The sequence below is a fragment of the Camelus dromedarius genome, chromosome 10 (assembly GCF_036321535.1).
Source record: "Camelus dromedarius isolate mCamDro1 chromosome 10, mCamDro1.pat, whole genome shotgun sequence".
NCBI lineage: Eukaryota > Metazoa > Chordata > Mammalia > Artiodactyla > Camelidae > Camelus > Camelus dromedarius.
Genome location: NC_087445.1, coordinates 24,126,956 through 24,152,892, shown reverse-complemented (window position 1 = coordinate 24,152,892; position 25,937 = coordinate 24,126,956). Strand labels below are relative to the sequence as shown.

Here is a 25,937-nt window from a genome sequence, read left to right as displayed (position 1 = left end):
TCATTATCCCATCATGAGCAGGCTGAAGAGGCCATCCTGAGCCTCAATGGAAGGTACAATTACCATAAAGCTCCCAACTGTACACAACGGTCTTATAAAAATAACTCAAAGTCAAGAGGTGAGAACGATGTTAGATTCCTTTTGCATAAAACAATCCTCCTTCCCCCACATCTTTTATGCATTTGACTAAAGCACCGAAATACGCTTTCCACAGAAGTAGCAGGGTTGCTCTCCTCGCAGCTGAAGTGCCCATTCCAACTCTATTAACTTGATCCAAGATGGTACTTCAAAACAACACACTCTGGAAGTGACAAGCAGGTAGAATCCAGTATTTTATTTCCGAGGAAGAGAAATTAATCTTGAGTCCTGTATATCTAGTTTAGTACAAAGTCTGCTAAAGGGGCTATACCTATCCTGGATTAGCTTCACTAAGCCAGCTTAAGATCGGATCTAAAATAATAGATTAACAAAATTGCCTAGGTCCAAACCCTGATTCCACTCCTTACAAGTTCTGTGACCTTGTACAGATAATTCAACCTTTCTGTTCCTCAGTTTCCTCACAGGTAAAAAGAAGATAGTAAGAGAGCTTGCCTCATAAGGATGATGTAAGAAATAGTTGAATATGTGTGTGTGTATACATGCAGAAACACATCGACACACTTACACACACACACACACACTCTCAAGTGTTTAAAAGAGGGGCTGGTATTTACCTGCCTCCTTCAAATTCTCACTCAGGTGGTGCCTCCTCAGGAAGCCCTATCCCCACCAATTTTAATACTTCAATCTTCCCTACCCTTGCGCTCCCATTTTATTCATTTTAAAACAAGATGTGAGACAGTATTTCCCATAAGATCGATGCTCCTGTGTTCAGGACTCAATTTATAACGTGCCTTAAAAAATAAGGCAACTCATTGGCTAGTCTCCTGTTGCAGCAAGCAGTTCATGAAGAATTCCATTCCTACACCTGACAGTGTTAGGAAAGGTGGGACCCAGAAGACAGCTCCGGGTGGGCACATAGGTGGGGTCTGTGGTTCCTCAGAGGATGCACCTCTTTTGTGACCAATGGAACACTCTCCTTAATGCACAGCAAAACCAAAACAAAACTAAAATATCTCCTGAGATACAGCAGAAGGCCCGGAAGTGTTACAGACCCAACTGACGAAAGCGGTTTCATCAGAGGAAGAACAGAAATTGACCAGGAGGAATTTCAACTTCACTTATCTTAGCTTTTACATGGAGAAACCAAGTGTCACTGTGTAACTGAAAAATAGCCTGGGTCTAAAGAATATAGTTGCTATCCGAAGTCCCACTCTGAAATTGGTGACAGAGAAAGAAGTCTGGCATTTCTTAGTAAACATTCTAATAAAAGTGGGTTACAGCATAGTATAAGGAAAATACAAAGATTAGTCAAACACAGTAGCAAGCCCCTATAAGTCTTTACGGCTTCGTGTAAACTCTTTAAGATTTGTTTGTAAATATTCATTTATTCCTTCTAATTTTTCCACTACAGACCTGTTTTCTCCATCCAATACCAAAACATACGCATACAAATCCCCAAAACTGCACATCATTAAGCCAAATATCATAATTACCTACAGATTACTAAAGGAAAAGCAAATATTTTATTGTTCCACAAGCAGGCTGACATGCACGTCAAGTGAAACAGACAAAAAATGTTAAGAGTGCCTCAAAGTTACTCATGTTTGAATAGAATTTTCTGCTATACAAATTCTGATGTTCGTTTCACATCATACACGATCCATATGAAGTGAACACACTTAGGTAAAAGAATGATACCCTGCATAATTCACCTGCAGTTCAATACCAAATGTTCTTCAAGTTTACGGTGGTTTCCTTTCAATTACCTCTTCTAAATTATGTGCTCAAATGAGTACTGTTTTGAAAGTAAAGATTCTCTTTTTTATTTTATATCAATGAGGTTATTAAAAATGCAAGAAGGCTTTCTTATAGTAATTTATCTGGAGGTTTATTAGACAGAAATATTTCATATGCAAAATAAACTAGCGACCCATAAACTGCATTGCTTCTTTTTTTGCCGTAATACGGAAGGTAAACCAAAATGGGAAATTACACACATTTTTCTAGATAAATCCTTTTTACCCTCTCAAATAATCAGGAGAACAGCAACAGAAACAAAACAAAACAAAACAAAAATCTGCATTGTGGTTGCTAACTTGAACCATGCCAATGAACATTCAAAAGATTAATCAAAGCCTTGACAGTTGTTAACAGTTCAACATGGTTCCCACAATTATCCAATTAAACGTATAATGCAAATAGTAGAAGTCTTATGGGTTCCATAGAGCATGAATATCAGGCTGCTTCAGAAAACCATTAACTGTGATGTACTGTCTGCTGAGTCAGAAGAAAGTGAAAGGGGAAGCAGTACATTTATAGAGGAAGGCAAGCAGAAGGAAAATAGAGTGGAGAGCCACGTAACTCAACCACTCTTTATGTGGTCATATAAACACAACAGACAGTGGTCAGATCCAGAAAACAAAATTTAAGTAACAATGATTGTAAAACCAAAAGAATGCAAAGCAATGACTTTACCCTGTAATTCCTACTGGCTGCACTATACCCACAGCAGACTTCAACCACACTTCTCTAGCTTGCTGCTAAGTTAGAAACATGGATGTAATTATAGTTGTTGGCTTTTGACTCTGTCTATAAACCATGCAGAGATAAACTGCTATTAGTGAACATACCAACTCCATATAATTGTGTTTTGACATTATAGGTAAAAACAGTGAGAAGGGAAACTAACCACAGCAATTATAAACAGCATGCTCAAGGGCACGTCGGGTCACTTATGACCTTGACTAAATTGTTGTAATCCCTAAGCTGCCATTTTTCACACATTCAGATGCACACACACACACACACACACACACACACACACATACACGCAGGTGAATACCCCACACCTGTCTTTTCAAGGAAATGAACTGAGTGAGCATAAAAACTACTAAATTATATATTCATAAATCCTCAAAGGAATACAAAATACGCACTGTATGGGTCAAATACTCATACTTTAAAAAAAATCTTATTATATTTTTTAAAAATCAAGTTTAAATTTTAGAAGAAACATTTTGTGGTAAGCGCTCATTCTAAAAATATTCTATTTTGCAGCTGTATCTACTCAGGGGAAAAGAAAAACTGAGGTAATTTGATTCCATATCACAACTTCTGCTACTGTATAAGTTGAGTTTAGGTTGCCTTATTTGGAGAGTAATTTTTAAATGTTGAAGCCATCTACTTACACTGACAACATTTTTGCAATAATTATCCAGCTGTTTACCTCATTTTATTGGCTACAGACAGGGCTGTTACATCCATTTCTTTTCTTTTTATAATTGTCAGCCGTCCCCTCCCCACCAAAGTGGTACCAAAGGGCACCCAGAGAGCAATAAATATCTAACAAACATCATTTAATAAGCATGATACTTGGGAATAAAATGCAGTCTTGTTTTTGATGAGTTTTCCTCCAAAGTATAAAATGGTTTGTACAATCAGCAACAATAGAAATGACAATATCACAACAATATTGTATTATATGTAGTGCCTCACTTTGCAGAGGTCCAAATTATAAGTGAGGTGAATTCTTTTCTGAGATTATTCATAGAAATAGCAATATAGAAACACAATCTTTAGAATGTGCTAACACCATTAAAATGATTTATTTGCGTATTTCTTAGAAGTGTACATAGATGCGTCTGGGGGTTTTTTTCCATATGCTTTTCTTATTTGGTCTTCTTAATAAGCTGATCAGGAATGCAAGAGCATTTTCTTTTTTCTTTTTTTTTTATACAGATCAGGAAACGGGTTCCTGAAGGTGGGCTGACTTGCCCAAAGCCACAGAACTCATGAGGAACCAGGCAGCCAGGTGTGCAGGGCTCCAGAGCCTAAATACCTGGGTCCAAACCCCTGCTCCAGCTCCTCCCTACTGCTGTGTAAACCTGGGTCATGGCCAAATTGCTTTCTGCCTGAATATTTTTACTTCTAACGAGAAGATGATGATGCTACGAGTGACGGCTTCCACATCAGGTACCTGTGAGGATTCAGTGAGATACACTACGCAGAGCACTTGACCACAGCGCCTGGCACAGAGTAAGAGCTTAATAAATAGTAGATGTTGTGACTGTGTTATGGTTACTGCCACCTCAGAGCTGGCTAAGACAATTCTGACAGGGTTAAAAGATTAAATAAATAACCACATAAATATCAAATCCAGAGATTAAAGTCTGGCACACATCCTAAAAGAAAACTAACTGACATAACTAAATATCACTGTAATTCTTGACTGGGGTTGGGGTGGGGGGAAGTCTTGGGGAATCAGCTGCGTTGGCTGCTCTTAAAGGTTTTCTAACAAAATACCCATTGATTTGTGTCATCCCACCATTCAGTGGACACAGGTTCAAGGCATTTAGATTAAAGTGAGAAAAAAACTACACAAATTAAAACTGTGGCAAAACGGCAACAGTGAGCTAGTGTCTGTACCCACTTTATCTTGAGGATCAAAGTTCCCCTGTCTTAACTGCCACATTCCAGCCCAGACAGAATAGTTTCTGTGTAACTAACTGGGAAGTCTAGCATCTTGACTGCAAGTTCACAGTTAAGGGCTTTAACATAATGTCCTTGAGGACAATGGACTCCTCATTCAGGGCCAGAGCAACCCCGATGGTGCTCAGTGCTGCAGGAACGCAGGCTGATTCAGCCTGGGCCTCGGTCTGCTTGTAAAGCACCTCTGAAGGGAAACCAAAGGAACAGGAAGGGAAAAGTATCTACATCCAGGTTTGGGGGCAAATATATAAAGCCAGTATGTTTAAATGTTGTGCGCCCATGTCCAAGAACACCAGAGAAATTTCTGTCACTTGTCACTCACAGCGAGACAGAGCAAACCAATGCACATGCAGATGGGTAGAAGGAAGAAATATTTACAGTGGACAGAAAAAAAAACAACATATAATTATCTCTTCCTCTAGGTAAGGACTGCACTGAGATCTGGGGACAGTTCTTTATCTCACCTGCAAACATTATTAAAAAATGCAACTGATGTCCTTTGAAAAGAAAGAAAGACCCTTCAAAACAAGAAATTGTTTTATTTGGAGAACACTGAGGAACAGGCTTTTGCGAATGGAGAGGTAGTAGCAGCGAAGTTGGGACTAGGAGAAGGGACGGGGGCAGTCCTGGGTTCAAATCCTAGCTCTGTCACTCACTTGCTGTCTGACTGGAGAGTTACTCGACACACTCAAACCAACTCCTTCATCTATTAAATGATGACAATATACCTACTTCCTTGGGTAACTATAATGGTTACATTAAACAATTCAGGTGGCACACAGGACATTCTCGACACATGTAGTTATTTTTGCTATTGCCACTATCACTACCAATTGCCACTACCATAGTAATAAAGCAGTAATAATACGGGGGGTTCCTGTCTTTTTTGAAGAGAAACCAGAATCGCTGCAGGGTCCTCCCGTCACATTATCCTTTTCACTAAGTCTCTCGGTCTCTTACCTAAAAAAGGAAATCAATCCACTGAACCCAAAAGTGAATGAAACATGAATGGAAAAGTGTTTGCCCTGCAAACCCTCGGATGATTTAAACATCTTATAACCTCTGACCTAGATAATCCACAAAGCAGGCACCTAAAATTCAAAACTAGTTTTGTGTCTGTTTAGAAAAATTCAACACAGAAATTATTATGGAAACTAAAATACCTCTCCTCTGTTCATGTATCTGTTCTTCAGAAAACTCTCATCAAAGACAGAGCCCAGAAAACATTTTTTCAGCTGTAAACAGATGTCAATAAACCTGAGAAGAACACTCCAGCTTTTCTAACAAATAAGAAGAATAGAATCAGAAAAAAGATTCTAAGACTTGTAAGGAAAACCATTAATTTAGCATGGTGTGAGTGAAACAGGGAGGGTTTTTATCATAAACCAATCATAAAGACCAGGATGCCGATTCTTGAACAGCTGGATTACCATGCACGGCTCTTGACTTGCTTAATCCTCTCTTTAAGGCTGTTTTATCTTCCCTATGTATCCTTTGTGGTCTACACAATAAACACATCCAATTTCAGGGTCTCATACAAAAGCACAATAGTATAAGAGAAAACAACGAATGAGAAAGACTGCTTACTTTAGGAGACAAGATTGGCCCGGAAAGCACTATAATTTTTACTTTCCATATTAGAATTAATAAGTCAAAATTGAAAGAAACAACTTACAAATCAAAGACAAAGGATCATTTCAATCCTTCTTAAAATATGTGAATAAGTTAAAATGAGCTTCTCTTTCTAACATGCAGAGATTATCCCTCACTATATAACATTTTCTTTTGTTCCTTCTGACCTAATGTAGATAAACTTCACCACCTAGAATGAGGGTTAAGAAGGTGCTCCAGAGACAAACTACATAGGTTCACATTAGGGCTCTGTCACTTAACGATACCACAGAGTTCTCATCTGTGAAAGTACAGGGAAGTATCTACCCCATATAGTTAGTGAGGACTAAACAAGTTACAAAGATTAAAAAAAAAAAAAAACCTCTGAAAACAATGGCTGGTACACAGTTAAGTGCTCACTAAACGTCAGCTGGACAACTATACACTAAAAATCATAGTGGAAAAACCATCGCAGCCTAAAACATCCTACCTACCTTTATTTAAACTATCTATTGAGGATCGAGTCAGTTTGCAAAGCCTTTTCCAAGGCAGTAACTCACTTGGCCCGACTTAAGTCTTTTAAGATATGTTATTAACCCAATTTTACATGGAAGAAAAGGAGCCTCAGGAACTTTAAAACACTTGCTGAAAGTCATACAGCTAAAAATGATAAAAAGCAGAGTTTCAGACGCAAGACTCCCAGTTTCAACTGTAGGACACTGTTTTCAAGACTCCTTCCAGCAAGTTCTAATTCCCTGCACTCCTGGTCTCTTCCTTCAGTCAGTCGCTCGTCAGACTGACACGTTAATGGCAAAATCTGCACCAGCTCTGCTGACATCTAAGGAGTTGGAGAAGTTGTTGGGAGTACCTCCAGTGCCACATTTCCATTCTTCCATCTCTTTCATTGATTGCAGTCGCCACCAAGAAACCCAACGTGTACTCACGCTGCCTCCAAGCTTCACTAGTGTTCTTGATTTTCTCACCTCTGAATGGTATGGTGCTAATGCCGCTCAGAGCCCAGTGCAATGGCTCCAGTTAGGAGCAAGGCCAGAGTTCAGAAAGGCATCCTGACATGTTTCCAATGTCCTGCAGGAAAAGCTACATGCTACAAGATGTCATAGAACATCCTTGTTATTTCTACATATACCCAACAAAAATATTTTTTGTCATACAGATGAAAAACACTATACTGGGTCATCAGAATAATCTATTCTCATCATCTCAATGTTTTTTCAGAAATTGTCACAAGTTTCCATAAGTCATTTCCTTCAAATGATAATCACTACCATTACTCTTTCCACAAAGTGTTTATTAAGCAGCTAATAGCAGTACATTCTAGTTAAAAATAAATAAATAAATAAAATAAAATCGGGTAATTCTTAAATTGTCTTTCCTGACTGAAACATTACCAAAATGTCTGTCTTCTCTATGTTGAAATCCCAGTACCCAGCACAGCACCTGATACACAGTAGGCACTCAATGAATATTCATTGAATGACTAAGCAACTTGTGTGCAGAGAGAAGAATGGCTTTAAAATGCCATCATAAAACAGCAGAGACAGATTTCCTTTTAAATTTCAGTGCTCATAATCTTGCTGTATCTGTACATCATAATCAACATTCAACACAGTAAATCCCCTAATGAGGAATAAGGGGAAGAGAAGTGTGGAAAAAAAAAAAAAAACAAACAGAAAACCTGCTCGCTGCCCTCTAAGAACTGACATTCACGTCCTATTTGTCTGAGGAGGTGGGGAAGCCCGGAGGAATGGAGAGTTTCACGCACTAGATTCCATTCCATCTTCAGGAGATAAGCCTGGTAACCTTTAAAGCTTGAAGGCTACTTTGAAAGAGTGTGACACTACCTAGAGTCAAGGGATGGCCATGGTTTTCATTTTATATTTTTCCCTAATACTCTATGAGGAAACATTATATTCTAGAATAGATATCATCAAAATATATTAGGAAAATTCAATATATAAAGCTGGGGTTATCTTATTCTTGGGTGTGTCACTACACCAGTCATTACTTAGTAACAAAAGTATAAATTTGCATCAGATCAGATACTTTCACCTGACTATAAAACACATCTCCTCACACTGAAACCATTCTTTTTTTCTACTGAGTTGGGGAGCCACTCTTGATTTTTAAAACAATAATAATAATAATAGTGGTGCAAACTGGACACAAAATTGAATTCAGTTAACTTCAGAATATATTTTAAATAAAGTATCTTTTGCAAAATACTCTGCTTTCCAGATTTTTTTAACTGCCTAGAGAATTGTATCATCAATTATAAAATATCTAAAATAAATTATTAGCTATGACACATGACAAATATATGTTCACATTTTCCATTCAAGATTATAATTATAAACAACAAAGATACTAGAATAAATTTAAAATATACTAAATAAAACATTTTAAAACAATGTATATAGGATTACACTGAAATCTAGGAGTCAGCTATATATAAGAATAATGTAGTTTTATTAGAATTCAATATTACTACCCACAGTAAAAAAAAAAAGAGCAATTAACCCAATCAAAGGCATTTAGTATAGAGTATTTTAGCATCTGGGTTACAGTTTCCTATTAGATTTTTCCTTTATTAACAAATTTTTTAAACAAAACACCAAATTTGTTACTCCACCAACATAACAAAAATATATAATTCCCAGTACAGTATACATTATTGCCAAATAGAACGCATTTATATGAGAGGTAGATTCTCGGCTGTCTCTGTTTGTTTTGTTTTCGTTACATAACCCCTGAGAAAACGCTGCTGAAGATTCACCTCCTCTCTGTGACCTTTCCAGTGCAGTCCCACAGGGTCTCCACCCAGAGGACCTGGCAAATCTGACTATGTATAGTGCGTGGTGAGACAGTTAATTGTATACTTCTTCCACTATCTTCGGCATTTTTCTTTTTCATAAACACTGCAAGTGACCGTTATCTTCTCTTTTCTACCTGTAAATTATTTGGGAGTGGCCATCTAAATTTTCACTATTTTTCCTAACTCCCTAAAGTATTGAAATGCTTAGAACAAAGCTCCCGCTCAATAAATGCATTTCTTAACCATTTTTTACCTGTGTACCAAGTGTTCTACATTTTCCTTGAAAGATACATTTTAATAAACCCATACATGTCCGTTTCCTTGACTATACAATATATGTGGAATCCTATTAATCACATACCAAATTTAAAAAATTAATGTACCATATATATGCACACAGATATACACATATACACGCACTTTGGGAAAATCTAATGACTGATTAAATGAATAATAACAAGATAAAGATTCTTATCCAGTGACTGTTGAGGAAAGTTGATAACACCAAAATATTTTAGGCACTTAAAATACATCATTAGCAAAATAATGTTTAAATTATATAATTTTTTAACGAATAAAACAGTAAAAATTATTCTTCAGAAAATAATCTTACACAAAATACTAAGATATCTCCTGCAAACTTTTGTGGGACTATTCAGTGCTCTCAGAGACGTAAAGGAGAAAAAACATAGATCGCTATTCAAGCCCATGAAAATGTTTGCGATCTTAAAGTCTTGGTTTCCTGCATAAAACACCACTGATTCCGGTATTCCCTGCCCGGCAACGGTTATGTAGATGCGCTCTTTTTCTTCCCGATTATCTTTACGTCTGAGATTTCCTACAACCCAGTGAAAAACCTTATGAAAAATGGATAAAGTACATCAGATTCTAAGAAGAAATTTATACAGGAAAGTAGTATGTCTTTATGCTCCTAAGAAAGGCTATTTCCTTAAGTCACCTACGGATACTGAAATGAGCATTATGATTTATTTGCTCTGGTACTATATTGTTCATTTCTTTAGGGATCAGTGTTGAGACATTACTTAGCGACTGAAATATTTTCATTTTTGCTATATTAACATTTTTCTTCCCACTTTTGGCACAGTAGTGTCCCTAATTTAATCTTCTGCCCCAGAAAAGGGAGATCAAGTCTTCCAGAATCCTTAGCACAGGTGGTGAGCATTCATTCATTGAACAAATAAGTACTAAGGACCTACTATGTGCAAACACCGTACTGGTTACTGATTAAGCGTCATAGCAGTAATTGCAAACATCTAATTGAGCACCTGCACGGTGTTCAGCACCTCACAAGCACTTTCTCATTTCACCCTCACAACTGCCAAATAAAGTATGTACCCACTGCAGAGCTCAAAAAACTGAGCCACAGAAAATACAACTAACTTACCGAATGACATAGTGAATAGTAGTAAAATAAACATTTACAGTCACAGCTTGATTCTAGAATATGTTCTATTGCTAACATGGACACCATACTTCATATGGTTTTATTTTGTTCATTCTTAAAACTTAAAGAACATATAAAAGGTGGGATGACACTTTTGTATGGTGACCAGCCATCATGGGAAATACAAAAGAAAACAAAGCAAGTCTCAGGAAAAATGAGATTTCCCCAGTTTGGGGAACTTCCCTTGAATTATCACAGTGACAGTCGTCTGATTTGCCCTTAATGTTCTATATTCAGCGTAAGTCATTTATATTCATTCATTCAGCAAATACTATTTAATAGTGTGCTCCCATAGCATTTCCACTGAGCTTGGTGTCATGAACTTACATAATACCCAGCTTTTATTCATCTATTTTTCCATCTACAATTGTGCTTTTAATACATGTTTTTAAGCTTTCTTCATAAACTATCAAACTAAGAAGTTAGCTACTGAAAAAGTAGCTGATATTAAATTTTTCTAACACTGCTAATATCTCTGCTTTAAAAATCACTAATCTCTGCTGTATTCAGGGGTGTCTTGATGTATTTAAGAACATTACGGGACACTCATAGAACATAACTTAAAGATAAATCTTTCATGTTATAAAAGAATTCTTACCTTAGCAAAAGGATTCATTGAAAGTTTCCTTTCAAAATCGAATTCCCCTTGTGAATTTAATGCGTTCTGGTTTTTAAAAATAAACTAAGAAAAAATTCTTGGAAACATCTCAAATAAAAAAGGGTATATGGATGTTTGTTTTAAACTGGAAAAAAGCAGCTTTTAAATTCAGATGAGACATATACACCACACAAAGGGAAAAGGAGACGTAGTAACTATCAAGCTAATCTGAAAACTGTGGACTTCCAGGAAGGAGAACTTAAACCAGCTCCTCATAACCAGCTCCCACCTTTTCTTCCAATATCTGACTTTCAAAAACAGTTTTTCTTCAACCAGTCTCCAACATGACCTTTAATGTTACTGGCAGTCTGGCACTACATTTTTAACGGATTCTTTCTGTTTTCAAACCACTATTAAATCCATATTAGCTGACCGTAATTTAAACAGTATTTTCCACCCACTGAAAAAGAAAAAAAAAAAAATCATTCTCATGAAGATCAGGGCTGTAGATTGACTTCATTAGGATGTATCTTATGAAAAGCAATTAAAAAAAAAAACTGGCCTCTTGAATCAATTGATTTCAATAAATTACAAATGATAACACGTGCCTTGTAACCATGATTTTCCTCTATGCACCTAAAAAAAAATTGCTGCCATGTTCACAAAATAACACTTGTCATTATTTATGCTTATTTACCCCCGTGCGGCAATAAAGTTACCACAAGTGACCAGAGCGGCTTTGGGCCTCTCTGAGACTCAGCACCCACAGCTGCAAAGTCAGAAGGTCTCTAGCGATTCTTCCAGCTCTCAAACTCCATGAGTTAAAGACTTTTTTCTTAAAAAAAAAAGCAAGCCTTTTATCTAGATGGAACCAAATGATGTGACTACTGGACTTTGAATTGAGCAACGTGAAAGTGTTACTCAAGAATCGAGTTACACATTTTCTATTTCCCTTTAATAAATAAAAGGTGTTAAACCCCCAAATTTAACAAGAGCATGCTAAACTTCATTAAATATTGCTTAACACGAAGGAGATCTTCCCCCTGCCAGGGTAACCAGAAGCCAAATTCCTAAGATGCCGGAGCTAAGCGGGTAGTGGAGGTCTTCTAGTCAACTCCCTCACTGGACGGATAAAGCACCTGAGTCCCTGAGAGGCCCCAGGTCTCCCAGGTACTTGCAAGAGGGAGGGCTACCGATTTCTTTCTCCCCACTTCAGCACACTGCTTCAATCACTATGTGGCATAGACTGAAACTACTTCAGTAAACAAAGGAAGAGAAGAAGGTAATTCCATTACCAGGTCACTAAATAATTTAGAGCCTAATTTTTTTGTTTTTAATGCAAAAGACCTTGTGTTCAGAACGCTTACAGTTCAAAGTACATTAAGTAAAACCATGTCCATATGCAGATATGTCTTCTCCCACATGCATCTTAAGAAAATAGCAAACAAAAAAATAATTTATCGTCAGCGCCTAGAAAACAAAAACTGAAATTAAAAGAAAGAATGGAGTAAATCTAAATTGTATATTTTCATTCCTTCTAAAAGGATTAAATAACAGAATTCTAAATGGTTTGTTTGTACTTTCCATGCAATATGTAGATTAACCATGAAATTCTGTTTGGGACACTTTGACATCTGTTTTCAGTGCATTACAATGAAATCTAGGGACTTGATACATACATTTGCTGTAATAAAACTGTCACTAATCAGTGTTTTCCAAAATATTGCCCATAACTATTACTATTCAGTAGTCTCATTTGCATGATCTAATATTGTTGCTACATCATGTTTTTCCCTGACAATGTGTTAGCTGGTCCCAGGCACATGGTCTAAAATGGCTACAAACCACTCAGTAATCCCAGCCCTTCCATGGTACTCCGCGATACGCATGCAGTCTGTCCCAGAACTGAACTAACACCTCGGCCTTCACGAAATCTTCTCCCTGAAACTGCAGCACCCAAGGTTGAATTCACATGCCTGGATGCGAAAAACTCAACAATAAAAGAGCTCACGTTGAGGAGGAAATTATGCCTCATGGGGCTTCCACAACAGAAGGTTACAAATACAATCCTAACTCAGAAGTCCCTTCAACAAATCTGTAACAACGCTGTTTGAATAGGGAATGCAGAGTCTCTTCTTAACTTAAACCATTTCTATGAAACACAGAACAAGACATGACCAGGCTTTAACATCGGGTCTATTTCATTTTCTCTAGGATTAATAAATAGCTGTATCAACGCAGGTGCCAAGCAGGAAACACCAGCTTACAAGGTGTCAACACATCTCCTGGATAGTAGTTTGAACCAAAATTTCCATTGCATAATGCATAGATCTGGTATGTCATGTACAAAACTTGGGTCTCAGGAGAAAAGTAATTCTGAGAGCCCCAACATGGTCTTCATCAAAAACCAAAAACTTAAGAAAGACCATTTGTCCACCTATGCTGACTTCAGATGAATTCCATATTTTATCAGTACTTGAAATCATAGTCATATTGCTTAACAATCCAATATAATTTCATTTTGTCCTCCTATGAGCTCATCTTAAACCTGAAATATGTTTCTCTATACACATGTTTTATATTATACAAATGTTGGATACAAAAAGCAGATTAATTGTAGACCCTAATACTGTGTTTGTTAGTACTAAGAAGTCATTCCAAATGTTCCAAAAGGGATTAATGCAGTATAACAAGTCTATTTAATTATTGTAAGACCAGTGATCCTCATATTACTATAAGCAGCTTTCCCCTTATTTGGAGACTGTAAATAGAACAGATACTGTTACATGATAACTATAGTCTTAACCAAAAATATTAATGCTTTACCATCAGGAAATTTATAGAAATATGTTAGCATCTCCAGGAGGCTCTGAAAGGCAACTGACATTTAAGAGCCATGTATGCATGCCCATTTCAGGTCAATATCGGCTTTAAATCATAAGTGCAAACAAAGCTTTTCAAATGGATTAAAAAGACAAAATACTAAATCCTTCTGCCATCATCAGCAATCCAGTTTACGTATGTTATAAAATTGTGGATGTACTTTTTTTTAGGTACTAAATAAAATACATGCTGCTTGATTTTTGTGTATGCCATGAACAGAATAGCAACTAAACACCAAGTATGTTCTCAAAAAGAAAAGGCACGACACAGATTATTAAAAATTAAGTACCAGAATCTAAGCCAGCGAATCAATGTTGTGATTCTGCTTTCTGCACACTCTAGTTACCCTTTAACAGATGAACAAACAGTGAGAAAACTTTTCCTATTAACTCCTGGCTAGAACCCCTATGTATTATTATAAACTGCTTCATAGAAAAATGAGGATTTTTTTTTTTTTAGCATTGCATCAGTGTGACATGTGATTTAAGGTATTTGCCTACTAGAGAGTGCAGACTTGGGCTAATCTGTCCACTTTCCAAAGTGGGGAGCACCCCATTGGCCATGGACAAGGCACCATGACTGGTTCCCCAAGGATCTGACCCACAAAAGAGGCTTCAGGGCCACCCTGATCCAACCAGCCAGAGCCACCAAACTCAAACATTAATCGCAAGTCTAGTTTGGGAACTAGAAGCAAATGTTTTAACCACATCGTGTTTGGCTTTTGGTTGTTCTTAGAAAACGTGAAATCACTTTAAATAAGAAAAACTAACTTATTTCCTCTAAAGATTATTTAATTAATTTTCTGAGCACCATGAAGGACAAGTGGGAAAGACTGATTTAAAGGGGAAGATTTAATGGGGAGTAAAGTCAAAACAATTTATGTAACAAATGAAACATTCTGAGTTTTGACCCAAGTAGGGATTGTTTTTAAATAAGACACTTTCAGACTTAGAGTCTAAAAACCAGCAGCCTGCTCTTCAAGAACAATCCAGTCCACATCATCACCACTTTCTGTCCAGCCAAATCTAAAACATAAGTGTAGTTCTCCCAAGTGTTGGCAATTTAATTTTTTTATAAATAAAAGTCTTATGTTTTTACTGGAGTGCGATGAATTACAAGTACTTCCTTGGACATCCTTCATTTGACATCAAAGTTAAGTTATTTACTCAAAGAGCCACTCATAAAAGTATTTTACTCCTTCTTTTCAACTACTCCTAGATTGATCAGGAAATTAATTCTCTGGTAAATCTGACAAAAAAAGATTACTAAAACTGAACAATAATTCTAATTTAAATAGATCTAAATACTGTATACAACAAGCTAACTTTGTACGCCTACATTCAGAAGTTTTACTAACAAACGCCTACACATTCCACTGTGATCAGGACTTTCATTTTCTCTTTGGAATGTCTTATCACCTGAGATACACACAAACGAATTGATGACCTCTTGCTGCAATACCTAATCATGCACTCTCCACACTACTGGGTATTTTCTCTGGACGTCTACATTTTGCTACGTTCCTTTATGGCTATTATTAACTTTACTGCTTTTACTTACATGCATTATTTCATGTAATCCTAAAACAGCCCTGTGAAGTAGGCATTTTAATACCCATTTTACAACAAGAAACCCAAGCTCATGGAGCTCAAGGGACTTGGCCAAGGTCACAAGGCTGATAAAAGGCAGAACCAAGACTAGAACCAAAATGGCAGATGTGAGCACTTACATTCTCTGCTCTACAAAAACTAAAAGGCAGGAAGAACAAAGAGCTGCTCAACTGCGAAGGAATCCAAAATCCAAATGGTGACAGAATATTTTAAATGGCATATTATTTACTTCTCCGTCTATGAATGAACCATCCTTCGTAAGTAATTCCTGCAAGAACTAAACCCTACCTCTCTCTTTTTTCTCTAGCTTCACACTTCTCTTCAGCTCTCCACCACACACAAGCATGCACAGGGGTGCGTGCGCACACACACACACACACACAAACACACACAGACACACACACACACACACCAATTACCCATGATCCTGGAACATAGCCCTCTTTAACTCAGCAGCCGAGATTTGTTTTAGATTACCTCCATGGAGGGACTGAGGTAGACTTCTGGAAGAAATCACAGAAATTTTTTGAATCCCTGGGGATACTGCAGTCCCACTGCATGTGACCCATCAGACCACTAACCACATCCAAACTCGCCTCTCTGTTGGCTCCACCACTGAGAACACCCATGAACAGAAAGCAGAAAGCAGAAAGCAGAAAGTAGAAAGGCGAGAGGTGTTTTCGAGGCTAGGTTGGATTTTATAGAACAGGAGAAAGCAACTGAGGCTACTGGCTACAATCTGATTCAACGCCTTTCGTTCATTCCGCCCTCTTCCTTGGAGCCCTGGGATGCTGGGTTACCAACACAACTGATGCTGAAAAGCATTTAAATCCCTTGATTTTGTGAACATTCCTGGGGGGAAAAATAGTTTGAAACAAAAACAACCCCCAAAGAAAAAAGAAAGGAAAAGAAAAGCCCTGTCACCTGCCATTTCCGGTATTTTTTAAATGGGAATAGAAGAAACGAGTGCTTTTTCCAAGGTTCGAGGGCCTGCACCACACTGGCTCTCATCTGTCAGTGTACCCACACACACGTGTAAACAGTATGGGACACACAAGGAAGGAAATGCACATTCTAACTTAAACTTCCTTTTCTCCCTCTAATAATTTAAAAATAAAATGTAACAGCTTGGATTTTTAAATATTTAATCTGGCAAATATAGGAAAAATCATGAACTACACAATGTCATATTTGGCAAAGAAAAATTTGGTAGGATAAAAATATCTCTGTTTTAAAATTTTAGAAGGCATTTCCAATATTTTAAAAATAAAATTATTTGCACTGCTTCAGAAGAGACCAGAGGTAAAATTCTCTATTTTTGCATATGAGGGCTTCATAAAAAAGGGAAAAAACAATTTTTATACTCGTTAAAATAAACATTTAATTTCACACGCTGGCAAGTGTTCCCAAAGAAATACAAACTTCAAATTTACCAGTGGCTCCCTACTATGTTATGAAATGCAGTTATCTAATTCACAAGAATAGGCTTCTCCTAAAACTGTAAGTTATAAGATGGAATATATAAAGCTACAAAATGACTCTCGTTTCTTTGAAATGTTGCTTTAATCCTGTATGTTTAGGATACAGCTTTTTCTAATACCAGACAAGTTTAAAATGTGACGTTTAAAAGTCAGTCATTTTAGGACTTACACATTGCTAACCCAAAGCATAACTAAAGTGACCACTTTTACCCTATATAGTGACAATAAAATATTTTTATTGTAACAGCTGAAAATGTTGAAAAGTAATTATTAAGGAAACCATAAATATAAAAAGCTGAAAAGTCGACCTCAGAAGAGAGGGGAAGAGGAAATGGTGATCTGAATAATCATAAAACACGGAAACTGAAAATCTAAGCAAAAGGAATCCAAACCCCTCTAAGTGCCAGAATACTATCCCCCACCTCCTGTAGCAAGGAGGGCTGCACATCTGTCCCCATCACTGTCAGCAAACAAAAGAAAGTCACTTCTACAGCCAGACCACGTCAAACAGAAGACGTCGCTGCTGCGGAGGGACGCCTTCAATCCACTGGGGTGTCAAGTCAGGGCTGGGGCTTTTTGTCAGCTATTACCATAAGAGAATAAGAGGAAACAGTGACATTACTGCACAATAGAAAGGTCAAACAGCTTGCAGCCATTTCATGACCCAGACAAGTCAAGGTCAAAGGATTCAGGTAGCAACTTAGCCAGGGCATAAGTTACAGCACAAATGAATTGTTTTAACACATCAGCTTTGGTCAATTAAACCTAACAAGGCAAGTTGCATCACGTAGCAGGGTTCCTGACACCAAGGCCAGAAGCTGAGACCGACCTCATAAAACAAGGCTTTTAACATAGCATAGCAAATTTAAGGTAATCCATCCAGAAACTGCAGATGTCAGAATAATAAAATACAAGTTGTCCTAAGCAGGAACATTTTTCACACTTTAGAATTCACTAATAGAGGATATAGACTTTATATTGACATACTCGTGTTATTAGCATAGGCATAGATGTAATCCTCTACTCACATGAATTGCAGAAAACATCCTATTTCAAATAACTTTCTTAACATCTGTGCTCATGATGAGATTTTTGCCCTAAACTCTTACCAATCCCTGTGAGCAGCAATAGATTTCTCTATGAATTTTTTTTCTATAAGAGTTCTAAAAAATGAACCTTTGAAAAAGACCTTCAGTTTCATGTACCATCAGAATATATATTAGTGTCACAATACAAACTGATGCTTTCATGTAGTTTTGTGAGGGATACACGTATTTTAAAATTCAATTGAATACTATTTATTACGTGTTCTTTTTTGAGACATGGAGTTGAAGCCAAACAGAATTTTAAAACTGCAATATATTTAGATTAAAGAATTTTTTTTCCAAAGGCAATTCTTATTTTCTTTTTTTTCTTTTGCACTTGTTTAAACAAATCCCATTTTCAACTGATTTGTGCTACATCCATAACTTACTACATGCTCTGAACTGCCTTAAAATGGGATTCTGAAAATAAACAACCTCCAGGCAACTCTCAGCTAGTAAAATTACTTCATCCATCACCCCATATTTTCAATTATATAGTCCTTATTCAGAGTTCTTTAATTTGTCTGTGATTCATCAATGCTGTCCTGTTTAAACTATCACCATAACAGAGGGAATATGTGTACCTAAGTGTTTTATTATAAACAATATATTTATGCACCAGAATAGCTTGCATTCCCATCTTAGAACGTTGCTTGATGTAAATTTTGAGGATTTTTTTTTTTTCTTCTTGTATGTGTGGCCTTCATTTCAGCCTTAAGGCCTTTCCACCTCATTGGTTAATTGGTGGCCATTTCTTCCAATTTTCTGAATACTGTAACAACCAAAAAGCCCAAGCATTCAAGTTCCATTAGCCTCACATCCTGTAACATTCAGTCTAACACAAACTAATCGCGCAGACTCCCTCCTCACTACATGAACTTCATTTTCGCAAGTTCTCCGCAGTTTGCTGATTTAGTCTCTGTGCCAAATCCTAACAACTGATTTCGGTTAAATTAACCACATCACATAATGAGAGTTCAAGGCCCCAAGAACGTACTTTAAAATAAGAAGACATACCACGTGGCCACAGCAAAGTGAGCTTGACGAGGAGGAAGCTCCCCTCTCGCCCTGCTTGGCTGCAGCCCGCTGCTGGAATCACTCCCATTTCCGATCGCAGAGCCACCAGGCCTTGAGATTTCTCAAAGGATCCCTCCTCCACGAGGATGAGGGGAGAAAAGCTGGGCGAGTTGGCTGTGAACGTGAGGTAGGCTGATCGCCTGCTTTGCCATGGTGGGCGCTCCGACAAACTCCTGGACCTGCCTCAACTTCAAACTAGAACCTGCTACTCAGGTATGACCCAGACATTGTGCTGTCCACTAGAAATCCACACCACACTGTAGACGGACTATACTTCAATAAAAAAAAAAAAAAAAAGAAGAAGAAGAAGAAAAAGGAAAATGTCACTCTTGCACAAACTGAAGAGACACTTCGACCCACAACTCGTTTCAGAGCCAGGAATCAGCCTAGCCTTTGCCCCTCCTTCTCAGATAGTTAGGAATTTCTTATTTTCATGAGGGTTTCATAAGCTATCTCCACTCTCTGAAAACCTTAGGCTCCAAATAGAGCAGTAATTCTTCCTTCCTTAGGTTATAAAGTCAGTTATCATGGAAGCCACTGGGATGACAGAACTGAAAACTTACTTATCTCGACTTTTAACAATTTCAGAGAATTCGGACTCAGCCTCTCAATGGGTCCCTCCCCCTTCAGGTGCTGAAATTCCAACTGGTCGGCGGAGATGGCGAGAGTGAGAGGGTCCATAAAACAGTTTTTAAAGCCCGCTGGTCTAGTTTTTCAGTTCAATCGAGCATAATGAAAGTTTATGAGGAGACAGACTTTACTAAGTTAGATATCTTGGATTGTGGTTCCAAATTACAGTGCCAAATTTCAAAGGAAAAAGTTAATGGAGGATTAAAACTTTAATTTCCTTTTGGCAGTTTCCTCGTAAATTCCAAAGTGAGGCAAAACAAGTAAGTAAATGAAAAATCCTACCAAATCTATATAGCACAGTCTTGTGTGGATATACTTCTCATATACCACTTTAGAAAACAGAAACTTGAAAGAACCAGAGCAGTGGCGACAGGCCTCCCCAGATGGCTCCTGCCCAGCTCCTGCGTCTCCAGGCACACATTCTGTATCTGTCAGGGAGCACCCTTTTGGGAGACCCAACCATCACCTCCTGCCATTGTACAGCTCCCCCAAATGACCATTATTCCTGAAGTATGAACATCATTTTGGTTCTTTCGCATATGGGGTTAGTTGACCCCACAAGAGGCATGGTGCACTCAATTTGCAAACCTAAACACATAACCTAGACGAGTATTTTTATCACAAAATGTGTGTAGTGCTGTGTATCTGGTGAGAGGGTACCTGGCGGGGAGGGACACCTAATGGTGTCAGCAGAAATATCTTTGCTGCCTCCAGAAAGTGGATCGAGATATATTTTTTAAATATTTGAAAGCCGTAATTGATGTAAGAGATGATCTTTCTCTCTCCCTCTCTCTGTCTCTCTCCTTCCTCTTTGAAAAGTGAGGTCATATTAACAGCGATGCAAGAGCTCAGTCTGCCATATCAGAGCGCAGATGCCAAGCTTTCCCAGCTGGCAACTGGGGCCTCAGAGTTTAACTCTTGAAGCGTCTGGCAACGCTGTCTCGTGGCAGGGACATCGTGGCAGAGAGGTCTGGCCCCTTAGCCTGTTTTCTTCTTATCAGTGAGAAAATTGCCAAGTATCTTATCTTACAATATATGTTCCCACAAAGGTCTCGTTAAGCCTAGGAGCAAGACACGCCAGTAAGAGCCCTTCTGTATCTGGTGAACTGTGCGAGAGCCAGAACGCAAACAAATGTGCGCTGGAGTTCATGAGTTCAGTCAAGGACAGGATGCTAGATGGGAAAACGTAACAGTGTCCCCCTAAATCAAACATGCATACAGACTTATGCTCTCTGAGCACTGCACAATGTAAGCACACCAAGTCATCCCGGAGAGCAGCCTCGTTTTAACAAATCATGAAAGCTTAGTTTTCCCCATAATGGGAAATACCTGCAAAGGAAGTGAAATGTATTAAAATGCTAAAATATGCTGTCAACTGGCAAACAATTATCTATTTAGGCTTTTCATTAAAAAAAAAAAAAATTGTTACCCAAAAGGATTCTGAAAGTCAGGACCTGAAGGAGGAAAACAATTCTTAGCATTTGCTTCCTCCCTAATGATACGTGACAACCAGGAAGGATTCTATTTCAAAAACAATAATAATGATTACAACTTCCCCTGTAAACAAGTCGCATTTTTCACAACTTCGAAATGTACTTTAATTATCATAACATTTCACCATAAAAACAACAAAAGCTGCCATCCGACAGCGGGTCACAGTTTCAAGGGTTCTGCAAAGCTAAAGGAAACTCCTCTTTGATGAGAGCCATGAGGTTCTGGGACTCTCTTCAGCACTCCAAAACACGTTTAATAAGAGTGCAAAGTACGGTCCAAAAATCAGTTAGGCTGACTCAGTTTAAACTCAAATCTATTAAATTCATGACAACAGTTACTCCCTCTTGAGATCGTTAAACTTCTTAGCGTTCTGTGACCTCTCTCTCTCTTCAAAACCCTTCCCTGCCTCAGAGAAAGCTCATCCCCCCGACCCCACCCCACCCTGCCTGTTTTCCCCTTCAGACAGGACACAGCCTGGAGACTCGAGGCCTCCCCTAGGCCAGACTTCCTTCTGTGTGGCCCTTTGGGTAGAAGTGTTAATCCCTCTTATTAATTAACTAGATAATGGTGGTTAACTGGAAAGCGATATTAATGCGGACTATCTAGGAAACTTCAACCAAAATTATTTTAGCCTTTTGGATGGTCTTCCTGGTGTTAGGTTTTCTCATTTTTTTTTTTTTTAAGCATTTACACTGTTATCCATTACTAGCTAGGAAAAAAAAAAAAAGAGAGAGGTCCTTTCAACGTGTTACTATAAAATTTGGAAGTGTGGAGACTGAGGGAACTAAAAATCGCCTCAGAGACAAGCAGTGATGTGCCTGAAAGCCACTGTGAGTCCTAGCAAGTGGATTACAGTCACTGCCTCCAGCTAGTCCTCCACACCCTTCCCAGAGCACACCCAGCATCCCAGAGGATACCTCTGTCCCAGGAAGGTGTGCTGTGCAAGGCTTGCCTAGGTCGTGTTTTGTTTTGCTTTGCTTTCATGAAGGCAGTAACAAAGAATATGCGGGTAGGTACCACCTGCCCAAGAAGCATCGGACATCTATAATATCTTCGGGAAAATGGAGGCCACTTTAGAGCTGTTTTTTCCTTTAATCTGTCACCATCTTCAAAAAACAAAACAAAACAAAACAAAACCTTAAAAAAAAAAAAAAAGGAAGGGTTTTCTATCAGCTAAGGTTTGCTGCAGCAAACAAGCCAGCAGCTTTCATTCAGGGATTGTCAAAAACTTTCCAGTGTGCCCACTGCAATGCGGATGCCAACCAACGAATCAAAGGCATTCAGCAACTAGACAAAGAGGGTCTGATGCCAACCTCGGTGCCACTGGCAACCATTATTGGCATCAAGCACAGAGTCTGCCTTTCCTCCCCCTCGCCTGGCACTTCACTAACAAAATGGCGGTTCTTGCAGCAACGAGACAGCCGGAGCGCAGCCCTCTGAATCAGTAACGTCAAATGGTTTCATGGATTTAAACACAGGGGCTCCCACAGGATGTGCCTATTTTAGGTAAAGTGGGGGGCTGCATCATTTCATAAGTGACTATTTTGAACATGACCCCTTCCTAGGCGGAGAGAAACAGAAAAATGGACTAAACTGCGGTCAACCAGACTCTATGCACAGGAGAGGCTGAATAACAAAAGAGGTTGCGCTTTGGAGGAGATCCTGCCTTGCGGCCATGGGATGCAGAAGTCTAATGAACTATCTATCAGAAATGATTTCAAAATGCATACGTTTTCCCCAAAACCATATCAGATGCAGATGGAGCACTCTAGCTTGTGTCAAAGCTCTAGTAACTCTTTCCACATTTCAGAAGAGATGAGGCTGAGGCTGCTGGGCAAAAAAAAAAAAAAAAAAAAAAAAAAGTGTGGGTTGAACCAAAAGAGAAAGAGGGAAAAAGCAGAGGAAGTTGGTCAACAATGAACTTTATTATCTGTTGGTCTTTATTTCATCCTCCAGAAGAGATGCAGTTTGTGATCTTGTATAAATAACCAAGAGGACTATTTCTAGATCTGGAAATTGTCAATACATTGTAACATCACTCCACACTGCAATGCGGATGCCAGCTAACAAATCACAGGCATCCTGAGCTAAACAAAGAGGGTCTGATGCCAATCCTGGTGCCAGTGGCAACCATCTTTGGCATTCTCTCTGTTCTTTCTCATGTTTTCCTCCCAGTCGTTTAGAAGTGGGGAGAGAAAGAATAAAGGGGGGAAAGGTAATTCTGTTGCTCATTCTGTTGCAAACATCACATTTTTCTTTTCTGATTTTTCTTTCATGTTTCTCTTTAGACTTCTTTACCTGAATAATAAAACAGACTTAAGTGGGTTTTTATGAACTTAGCAGAGAAATAAAGAGTCATGATGGGAGATACACAGCCCCCTGACTGACTACAGACTTATCTTTTAAAATGCCTTCCTTAACCAACTGCACTGCAAAACAACATAATTAACCTACATCTGACCAAAAAAAAAAAAAAAAGATAAATTTTGAAAAAGGGAAAACACAAAAGCATCCTGATGTGACTTTTTCAAAGAAAGAGCCAACAGATGTTAAGAAGAGATGAAGTGTTCACAGGTAGCAGGAGAGACAAATTAGAGGTGCAGTATAAAATAATGGAAGGCTTTTTAAAAGAGAGACTCAAAACAACAACAAAATCAGTGTTTTATCTGAAAACGCGGTCTCCAAGAGTTGCTTCAAACTTTATGATTCTCATGACCGATGGTGCAATGCAGAAGGCATTTATGCATTTTTCTTTCTTCAATCTATCTTCACAAATCCAAAGGATATGTTCTTTATTGTCAGTTCATCAACCAAGAGAGTTGGCTGCCTGCCCCGGGAGTGAGAGTACATGCGTGCACACCTCAAGGACTAGCCTTCAAGCAAGTTAAAATGCGAGCAGCACTGAATTGCTTGCAAATCTTCCCTCCCTGCACTACAAAGTTACATGACCCACTTTTTAAAACTTTACTTCCAGCCTTGACTTTCACAGCAGAGTTACAACACATTTACAGTCAATCCAACACAGATACACAGCCCACCTTAAAATGCCACCTCCCAGACAGCTGTCAATCAAATTAAGTGTCATGTGTTAATGAGCTTTTATTTTAGGACACACGGGGCAAAACTATATGTTTCCCCAAATCATCATTACTTAGACTTTAATTTTTAAGTGCATAGAAATAATAAATGCAATCTTTCATTTAAAAAAAAATATACCCAAATGTACGGTATCAAGCACCATTATTTAAAATCAAACTGGAAATTTTTCAGTGACATGTAAGCATATCTCTAAAACTATAACAAGGAAATATAAGGACAAAAAGCACATAGTAAGTACCTAGAGTTCTAAGTCAAACGAGGAATTCTGATACTTTATTTTTAAGGATGATAATAGAATTCAGACCAATTTACTACACCCCACATTTACACAAGGAACATCAGATAACCATCTGCCACCTGGCCATCTGCAGGCCATTTTCCCTACTGCTAGGCCAAGTTAGGAAATGACCTACCATCTATGGTGGATCAAAAACTACAGTCCACTTTTGGTAGGCTGGTTTTCTTTTAATGTTTTACTATGGACTGTTGATAATACAAGGCCATCTATACCTATACATTTACTTGAAGAAAAATTCTCACCTCCTTAAGGAAACTATATTAAGAAAAATAAAAATAATAAACATATTTCATGAACTCAAAAACACTCAGCAAAAATATCACCTTTTTTGAATTATTCAGGCAACATTTATACCACTCTCTTTATCAAGTATTTTTTTTTAAATAGGTATGGTATGCGGTTTCTGCATTCTTTCTGAGATTTATTTTAAACCAGTGTAACCAGTCCACTTTCTGTTTTTGTTCTGTAAGGAGAGCTGCGAATTTTCTCCTTGGTAACTTTTATGAATTTACATTCAAGTAAACGAACAATATTAACTGCTCCCAAGTCACTCTGGGAAAATATTATAACATAAATTATTTAAACTAGAACTATAATCCATTTAATCTACAGCGAATATTACACAATCAAAAGTAGGTGTTGATAGAAATATTTAAATTAAATAAACATAGGTCTACATAAGAAATACTTTCTGATACTGGCTATCCTAACTAAGCATTCTGCAATAGGAAATGTGAATTCTGTTTTCAGTGCAAAAGCACCAGATTTGTGAAAAACATTTATCTACCTTGCTAGTCAGGAAGCTAATACAAAGATCATTAAAGAACAGTTTGACTATTCATAAATAAAGTTACATTTTCAAATTGGGAAAAGATGACTAGATGTAAAGGATGTAGCCGAGAACAAAAAGCGACATGCAATAAACTTCAGTTTTCAGACTATTCTGTGTCTTTGAAACAGTGTATTATTTCAAAGACATGTGACAACGCATCTCTGTGGTTGTTCCTTAAATAGCCAACCTATCCAGGTAGGAAAGCCCCACGTCTATTTCCATGACTCCTACATGGCCGTGGACCAGTGAGTGGAAGAGGGCATGCCACTCTCCCCGGAGTGGGTGAACGGGATCTAAGGGCCTCCTGGACCATCTAACCCAAGCCAAGGATTCCGTATATGGGGTTTGCGG

The 25,937-nt window shown here is 38.0% G+C and overlaps 1 protein-coding gene across 6 annotated transcripts in view; it reads right to left on the bottom strand.

The window, feature by feature from the left end:
• NFIB (nuclear factor I B) overlaps positions 1-25,937 on the bottom strand; it is a 228,415-nt gene that overhangs the window by 194,638 nt on the left and 7,840 nt on the right. The window contains exon 3 of one of the 6 annotated variants that reach the window (XM_031449726.2): positions 23,242-23,655. The exons of the other annotated variants lie outside the window; for them this stretch is intronic. Coding sequence (XP_031305586.1) covers positions 23,642-23,655 — 14 coding nt within the window. The 3' untranslated portion in view covers positions 23,242-23,641. Of the gene's footprint in view, positions 1-23,241; positions 23,656-25,937 lie in introns of those variants that run through there. 6 annotated transcript variants of the gene reach the window in all.